A 9,376-nucleotide genomic window follows, 5' to 3' on the forward strand; every position below is an offset into this window, starting at 1 on the left:
ATTCATCCCATCATCATCATCCCAGCCTATATACATCCCACTGCTGGGCACAGGCCTCCTCTCAGAACAAGACACAACATTACGTGCAAGATAATTTAAGTAAGCGCTAAAGTTATCAGTGTTTTATCTTCATTCTTTAAATTGTAATAAAGTAGTGTTAATATGGCTTGTTTTATTTAATTTAGCTACCACTTATCTCGGTGGAACCTTGGGTTTTGCATAAAGGTAGATAAGAAACGCGCGTGTAACAAATAAGTTAACGTATGATATTATCGCTGTGTACTAAAATCAAATCTATATAACTTTGTAATGTGGTAGATTCTTACTGGAACCACTTGCTGGCTGCAGTACGAATGGGCCGGCTCGACCTGGTTAGTACCACACTCCCAGAGAATACTGGCGTGAAATAGTAAATAAAATAAATAAATAAATAAATATCATGGGACACTTGACACCAATTGACCTAGTCCCAAACTAAGCAAAGCTTGTACTATGGATACTAGGCAACGGATAAACATACTTATATAGATAAGTAGTAGTAGTAGTGAGTAGTAGTTTTGCTACTGTGTTTCGTCCGGTGAGTGGGAGATCCGGAGGCCCAACTGCCCTCCCCCTTCCCCTCCTCTCCCTCTCCCCTTTAGTCCGGCAACGGCGGCAACGCACCTGCAGTTCTAATAATGCTGTAGGTATGTATGTATGTAAACTCTTTATTGCACATAAAAGTAAAAATACAAATACACAGAGAGGAGAACAAAGGCGAGCTTATCCCTAAAAAAGGATCTCTTCCAGCTAACCTAGTTAGGAGAAAACATTTGGTTATATAGAGGATAAGGCTGTAGGTGTCCATGGGAGGCGGTGATCACTTACCATCAGGTGACCCACATGCTCGTTTACCAGCTATTTAATAAAAAAATAAACAGATAACGATATTGTTGACAAAAAGGTAGGCTTTGAATTAAGGTCTCTAACACCGTATCATGCCATGACCGTAACAGGAACGCGTCAGGAACGAAACGTCAAGCGCATATGACACGCGACGGCGACGGTTGGTTAGGAAACGTGCTGGTGGCCATAGTCTCTTTTTTCCATACAATGAATATATTTTTTAGGGATGGGCCGAATATTCGTTTTATATTCGGTATTCGGCATATTCGGCAGGTTTACCGAATATTCGTATTCGGCTAAATCACCGAATGTTCGGCAAAGTGGTACTCAAATTTTTTACTGTATTGAGCCATGTATGAGTTAAGTGTTAAATGTGTTATTTTAGGAGGTACAGTGAGGCTTTATGTTTTTGTTGACACTAGCTTTATTTCCAATAACAGCAGATAAAAACTGGTTATTAATTAAAAACAAAATATAAGTATGTAGCTGTTTTGAGATAAAGCTGCAGTGATCTTTATGTATGTATGTAAACTTTATTGTACATTAAACACAAAATAATACAAAAAGAGAACAAAAAGAGTACAAAGGCGAACTTATCCCCCTTTTAGGGATCTTTTCAAGCTAACCTAAACTAGAAAGGAAAACTCTAAAATAATATGTTAAAATATTCAATCAGGTCTTTATTGTGAGAAATTTTCGTTTTAATCAAGAGTTGCATGATTAAATTACAAAATTTAAACCAAAAATGAATCATATTTCTAGTTTCCACTTAGGAATCAATTATGCCAAATATTCGGCCGAATATTATTATTCGGTGAAACCCATGTTCGGCCCATCTCTAATATTTTTGCGTGACACGTTGCTATGACGATCATGATATGATACGGTGTAATGGGTACAGACTTTTAGGGTTTCCGTGACAGGCTAGATAACGCTAGTATCGTGACGTGAGGTTCGTTTGACATCTTTGACATTTGGGGTGTGTTCCCACTAGTTCTATTGACAGTACTATAACAGGGTTCTATAATAGTACTGGCAATGGAACTAGTGGGAACACACCACATTTGGGTCACGTTTGTGATTAGTTAAATACCTACTAACGCCATCTAGCGATGTTTCGCCCGTCGAGAGACTCTCAATGACGGGTTCTGTTTGTTTCTTGATGTTTTATTTCTAAAATTCGATTGCTGACCTAGCTTGCATTAACTACACTTTATATTCTATAGTTATTTTCAGCTCTTTATCTAAAATGATAAACTTACAATTGACTTAATACACAAACAGCCGTCCTTATTTAATACCATAAAACCCAATTTTCAAACAAAACCACATATCTATACTATACTAACTAATGCTTATAGTTACCGAAACAAGTGTCCGTATTCAAAAAGAATAAAGCAGTTTACACGTAAATACATTTTCTATTTTTGTTCTGTCTCATTGTAAAGAAACCGCCTAAATCGGTGTCACCGTCCTCAATGCCGGTCGCGAGCAAAACAAAGCATCACCAACGCAACGAGAGCGAATGAGAAAGAAGATGAACCATCGAAGCAAGTAGCGAAATAGGCCCATGATTGGATAATTGTTTTATTGACATAGTTAAACGGTTCCAGCTGCCTCAAGTTGGGGTCAATTAGGGATTTTAAGGACAATGATTTATATTATAGTGCACTAAGCTATTTGACTCCGTAATTAATTATTGTTTGTGAACTAACTGCCGCTAAATCAATATCATTGACATGGTAAATTAAATTAAATTAAATTCTTGAAATTATAGCTCCATCGATACTATAGGGAGTCAACTTAAATAGGGTATTTCTGTAAATAACCAATAACGGGAAATTGTTTATAATAAAATGTATATAACTTTTTTTATTAAAGATGAAAGTTTCAAATATTTAAATATTGTAAATATTTTAATGAGGTTCAAGACCGAGTTATAGAAGTAACGAGGAATTTGAAAAGTACATTAAAAGAATATCAAACGAAGCAGACCAAAAAAATTTATTTGACATACTCAAGAGAAGTAGACACCGTATATCAGCTCTATATACTTCCAAACAAAAGTAGTGTGTTAAGGCGGGGTGTTCTCTATTTAAATTAACGATGGAAGAATTCGAAAATGCTGATTTTGTTTTATTTGTATCATGACAAAAAGTCATATTGTATTAAAATTAGAAAAAGATAAATAAGCGTAATATTATTACAGTAAGGTTTATTTTTGTACTGATGGTTATTCTTTACATAAGTTAAGTTAAGGTAATTTCGAAAAGTTTTGCAAGTTGATAACATAGAGAGAACCGCATATCACGATCGCGTGTCATCGTCAATAATTCTTCTAAAATCCGAAGGTTTTTTTAAGATCTCACGGAATGTACCTAGATGCAGGCTATAATTTGAGTTAGCACTAAGGTGATAATTGGAGTTCGCCGTATCCGGTTGAAATATCTATAGTTATAGATAACCACCAATTAGATTAATTTGGCTTTTCATACGGTTATTGCCCGCAAATGCGTATTTCTGAGGCTTTAAAGCGTAGATCCGTGCCGTGCACGGTTTTAAAACAGCGGGACTACTACGAAATTCGAAAATCGAACTTCGTGTCGTTCCGTCCCTCTGACACATATACTATTTAATACGAGATGAGAGTGGGAGGGACGGTACGATACGAACTTCGATTTTTAACGTTTCTCATGCTCTCGATCGCAATCATTAATGAGCTTTCGCATACAAAAACTGACATTTGATTGCGATCGCAATTGATATGAGATTGCTACTGGCTGAATTAATAATAATATCTAAAAACTATTATAGTTTGCCGGTTGCAATTGCAAGTTTTTATCAGAACAAATATTAAAATGGCCGATTGGTAGGGCGATTATTCGAACGTTTCAGCCGTCTCATTTTTCTTTAAATTTTTTTGTTAAAATCGCCGAATATTCTGGTATAGTTTTTAAGATATCTGGTAGGAATACAGGATCTCTGACAAATAATTGAAAACGACATCAAATATCTACCAAGCCAGTTCGTAAAAAAACGCTCGAATAATCGCCCACTAAATAGGTAATAATTTGAAAAAAAAAACTTCCATTGTATTGTAAGAATTTGTTTTTTATTTGACATAAGTACAAAAGAATCTATCCATAAAGTATATATAATAATACCTTTAACCCTTATCATGTGGGAATTGTATTTAGCAAATCCCTTCTTAGTGCACCTTTATCATACTTACACAAGGTAATATATATGTCAGCCAAATAAACTTCTATCATCAATAGTTTAGACTGGGTTGTTTGCTTGTTTGTTTATACTCTTTATTGTGCACAAGGAAATACAAAAACTTTACAACAATTAAAATGCTAAGTAAAAAGACAGACTTATCCCTGAAGGGATCTCTGCCATTTAATTTTATCAATCATCAGCGTAACTACGTCGCTCTTTCACGGTATGCAATTTCTAACGCAAAAAACAAATAACAAGCATCACCTTTAGGCTCGCTGGTCCGACTCGCACTTGGCTGGTTTTTGTCATATTTCATTAGTTTTCAGCTAACTTCGCAGTCACGGATTCTAACTATGAGGTTGAGGCCGTGAAACGTCGTTGGAACGTGACCATGTCACCCAATAATGCAGTTTAAGAATAATTTGGAAGTTATTTGAAAATTAAATTACTTAACTGTAGTATTTCTGAAGTAGATTTGAACATAAACGTAACAATTTGACCGGTATTTGGCACATCGGAACCCCACAAGGTAGACTGGTGGCTAAGTTCAGATGAACGCGCGGTTATGCGCAGTTGGCTCGCCGCGCGGCTTAAGACTGTTAAGCTACGTACGGACGCGCGTACATTGGTACGCGTAGTCGGTTACGCGTATGTTTACTCGTACATTGGATACGGGTACAGCTCCTGTATTGACCGCCACGAACCTATACGCGAGCTGAATCGATCCATAGCGCTACGAGCTCCAGAGCTTTATCCATTTTGCCGTCCAAATTTCGCGTACCAGAACGAGCGCGTCCTCTTTGACGCGCGGCAAAAAACCGATTGCCGGCGGCTCGCTCGCGAGTCAGCAGGGCTACTACGAAACTCTAAACTCGAAGTTCGTGTCGTGCCGTCCCTCTGACACTTATACTATTTAATACGAGAGCGAGAGGGACGGTACGATACGAACTTCGAGTTTCGGGTTTCGTAGTAGCCCTGCTGTTCATGCGGCACGCATTCTCCAAGAGTGTACGCGTAGCTGCACGTACGGACATGGCGTTCCAGAACACGCGTAACCGACTACGCGTACCAATGTACGTGCTAACGCGCTGTCCGTACGCAGCTTAACAAATCAATGTCGTTGTGTAGATGTAGATGATGTTCTAATGAACGCGCGGTGACGCGCGGTCATGTACTTACACAACAACATTGACTTGTAACAATCTTAAACCGAAATTACCGTGAGATTCACTAATATAAAATTATATTGACCCGGATAAATCACGTCTTAAATCGAGTTTACGCGACTCTGCGATTGCTGCAACACACGCACTGCGCGCCACCGCTCTGCTCGCGCAACTACCTGACGAAACTGACACCGGCGCACAACTACCCGCGTTTTCCTAAGAAAAAGGGCTAACGCCCGAAACAAGTCGAGCTAAACTCGATTTAAGACGTGATTTATCCGGGTCAATATCATTTAATCTTAATCCGCGCGGCGAGCCAACTGCGCGTTCACCTGACCTTAGCCTTATTGTCTAGCACACTTGAAATCACAATCGTTTAGACCCTTCTTTCTGTCACATGGTATAAGAAGAGGTTAGAAAGAGATGGTTAATGCGATCGCGAACGTCGGCGCGTTAAGCCGGGTCCAGACGAGTGTAACGTGTAATGTAATCTATCGTGTAATGTAACACGAATTCTACGTGTGGACGTCACTACGAGCATTACATGTAACGCTAGCGGTTGATCCACACTGCGAGCCACACTGTTGACGCTAAATTACACGTAATGTTACATTACACGTTACACTCGTCTGGACCCGGCTTTAGACAATACGGCCTGTACCCTTAGTGTAAGTTTTCGGCTACAAAATACGTCTCGATCGCGTTCGCGTTAAAATCTCAATTTGTATGGAAACACGAACAGCGCCTCTAGAGGAACGTTTGCGATGTTCGTGTTTCCATACAAATTGAGAAATTAACGCGAACGCGATCGAGACAAATTTTGTAACTGAAAACTTACACTAAGGGTACTTTGGTCATTGTGGCGTTAACGAAGAGTAGAAAACGAAAGAAAGAGAAAATTAAGTTTTTCATACCATTTCAATGCCAATTTATGTCAAAAACATAACAGTTCCAAATGAAGAAGTGGCGCCCTCTATTCTTCGTTATCATTATCTGCTTGGAATATCTGTTAGGAATTGTAGAAATAAAACAGCAGTTTCTAAGAACTTTCATTTTCGCTCTCGCTATATTCACATTTAACTAAAACAACCGCAGTTTTATCAATAACATCCATATCACGATCACCAGTAACTTCATTGCTAATGTCATTACTATTACTAGAGGAAGCATTGTCATTATTTTCTTCAGTATTTTTTAAATGTGCCATAACTTTTTTCATAGTGGACCTCGAGAACTTGGGTAGAGTTGGATCATCCAGTACAGCTTTGTGAACCTAAAACAATTGACAAGCGAATAAATTAGTATTGTATTGATGAAAACAATTAATAGTTTATATAATTAGAAATGAGAAAACCAGCCATAATGCTTACACAATATGCCTTGATCCCCAGTCGTGCCAGATATTTAATTGTACCTGTGTAAACTCTTTTTTATCACACTTGCTCGTAAACAGTGTCGTAACATGCAGGCTACCTTGGTTGCAAGGTTGCAACCCCCCCAAATAAAATCCTCGACCTTAATGTGCTTGTCATGAAACCCAAGGTTGGTAAACGAGTCATTGTCCGTACTAATTTTCTTGTCATGAAGCCCAAGGTCGGTAAATGAGTCATTGTCCGTACTAATTTTCTTGTCATGAAGCCCAAGGTCAGTAAATGAGTCATTGCCCGTACTGATACTGCTGCGCGCGCTGCTGCTGCGACAACATGTATGTCGCACGGGCGGTACTTGAATTATGAACATCGACTCATTAAAGCCCTCAGTCTTCGACTTCGGGCTTCTAATATCTCTCTTTCGTAATTCCTTATTCACCGCCCCTAAGACCCCATGTACTATTGTGTACAAAAGAAAAGAAACAAAACACAATTAACTGATTTTGAGGTACCTGTCAATAGCACAAATTTTTCTTAGAGACTGGCCAACTTTATGCGAACGACATTAAAACTTTTTCGATTCACAGATAAGTTGGTCAGTCGGTACTTTGGGACTAGATCAAATTGATGTCATGTGTTGTTCATTTGTTTCTTACTTATTTTAATTAATCTGAATCTATAGAAAGATCGAAAGAAGATACAAACCAAATGCTTTTTAAAAACTGGCCAAGAGCGTGTCGGACACGCCCAAAATAGGGTTCCGTAGCCATTACGAAAAAAATAAGTAATACTTTTCTAAGGATTTCGTATTTTATACGGAATCTCTCAAGTTTAGGTATATTTTATACTTTAGGCTGCTATTTACTCTTAAACTACTAATAATTCTCAAGCAAACTTAGCCGTTATAGTTTTCCTTAAAAGTTTGATATACTTACTATCATTACAATTTTTTTCAAAATTTTCCATCCAGCGGTTTAGATTTTAGAGGGGGAGGGGGGACGCTCGATTTTAATTAAAATTTGCACTTTAAAGTTGAATATTTTGCAAACAAACCACTGAATCGAAAAATCGTTTTAGCAACCCCCTAATGATTTTAAAATACCTATCCAACGATACCCCACACTACAAGGTTGGATGAGAAAAAAAAAAACACCCCCACTTTACGTCTATGGGAGGTACACTTACAGCTTTCTAGCATTGATAGTCCCTGAGCAAAGCCGCGGACGGACGGACAGATAGACAGACAGACAGACATGGCGAAACTATAAGGGTTCCGTTTTTGCCATTTTGTTTCCGGAACCCTAAAAAGAAACAACGAAACGCAGCAGCGATAACACAGTGCTGCCAACTTCAAATTTTATACTCTTCAAAAAACCGCCTAACCGCCGTGCAGCGTCACTTCTCCGCTCAAAATCCAATTTCAAAATTCTCAAAAACCTAGCACTAACAAGAATTAGTGTACTCAACTCCTGATATAACGCCTGTGGACGACCAAACAGGAGCAGCGTTCCTGAAATTTTTCTCTTAAATTGCTATCGAAGGAATTTACCCAATGTGTCTTGTGCTGTGTGTGTGTGTGTGTGTGTGTTCACTAAAAAGCACCGCAGAGTTGTGAACCCTGCTCGAATTTATACGATGCTTTGCTTGAGAAGCCATAGGTCAAAACCACTAGATTACCATGGCTTATTAGTATTGGTACCAAAACTACCAAATATGTTTTCGCTGGAAAGCGGATTGCACAACGGAATGAGAATTTAGTCAAATTCCGGATTTTGAATGGCTGCGTCACACCCAATATGGTTTATGCGAGCGAAGCCGTGGGTAAAAGCTAGTTTAAAAACGAACTTATTAATTAGGTACTAACCTTGTTTATAGAAGGAGCCTCATTATTATCTTTAAATTGCTGAATTATCCGTCGGATGCCTTCAAAATCAGAGCTACTAAATTTTTCTCTGAAACCCCGTTTTGGTCCTGATTTACCGGGGCTCTTGAACTCATTATTTTCTTTGTGTTCTCTTAACACCTTGTACACAGTTTTTCGGCCAATTCCCAGCATCTCAGCTGTTTTCATGACGGATTCGTTATGTATCCTCATTTTGTAGTCATGTTCTTTGATGCATTCTGCTGCTTTCTCCTCCCAAATGTATTTGAATGCGTTTCGTATCATTAGTTTTTCGGTTACACTAAGGGGAACAGGAGGTCTCTTTCTTGGTGGAGATAAACGTCCTTCCTTTGATGTGCTTGGTTCTTGGTCCATATTGCGTATAATAATGAATGAAATACGTAAAACACTTTGAAAAAAGCGAAAACTCAGCTCAAAGCGAAACGTCAGCTTGGCATAAATCAAAATTAACAGTAGAAATGGAATGTCTAATCGGTACGCTCAACGCGCGTGCTCTCACGACGAAGGCTGGACGCCGAATGGCGGGCGATAGTAGGGTGGGGCGGAGTGCGGGACGAGGTAGACTGTTCTTTTATTAGCTACAGAAACCAGACAGCCGATGCGGAGAATGTGGTTTTTTAACGAGTATAAAATGGCAGGCGACTAAACGGTGAACCAACTAATGTTTTAATGCAAAACTTTGTGAGTTGGTTATTCTTTTACATTAAAACGGCTGAGCTGAATAAAATAATATTTGGTATGAAGATAGCTAATCTTAGAAATACATTTGGATAGGTACTTTAAAGAGGTTTTACCCAAAGGGTAAAAACGGGACCCTATTACTAAGACTC

The 9,376-nt window shown here is 38.6% G+C and overlaps 1 protein-coding gene across 1 annotated transcript; it reads right to left on the reverse strand.

The window, feature by feature from the left end:
- Nucleotides 1-5,856: 5,856 nt before the first annotated feature.
- Nucleotides 5,857-9,077, reverse strand: LOC141427817 (uncharacterized). Its single transcript, XM_074087404.1, has 2 exons — nucleotides 8,508-9,077; nucleotides 5,857-6,546 (listed from the first exon to the last, which is right to left on the reverse strand). Exons 1-2 carry the CDS (start codon nucleotides 8,898-8,900, stop codon nucleotides 6,313-6,315), a joined length of 627 nt encoding a protein of 208 aa, XP_073943505.1. The 5' UTR covers nucleotides 8,901-9,077; the 3' UTR covers nucleotides 5,857-6,312.
- Nucleotides 9,078-9,376: the final 299 nt, after the last annotated feature.

This window comes from Choristoneura fumiferana, chromosome 5 (assembly GCF_025370935.1).
Source record: "Choristoneura fumiferana chromosome 5, NRCan_CFum_1, whole genome shotgun sequence".
Classification (NCBI taxonomy): domain Eukaryota; kingdom Metazoa; phylum Arthropoda; class Insecta; order Lepidoptera; family Tortricidae; genus Choristoneura; species Choristoneura fumiferana.

Excerpts from the sequence above, each read along its gene's own strand:
- LOC141427817 (XM_074087404.1), bottom strand. The coding sequence starts at position 8,900 with ATGGACCAAGAACCAAGCACATCAAAGGAAGGACGTTTATCTCCACCA. Across the intron at positions 6,547-8,507 it reads AGGCTCCTTCTATAAACAAG|GTTCACAAAGCTGTACTGGA; the intron begins GTTAGTACCTAA and ends CAATTGTTTTAG.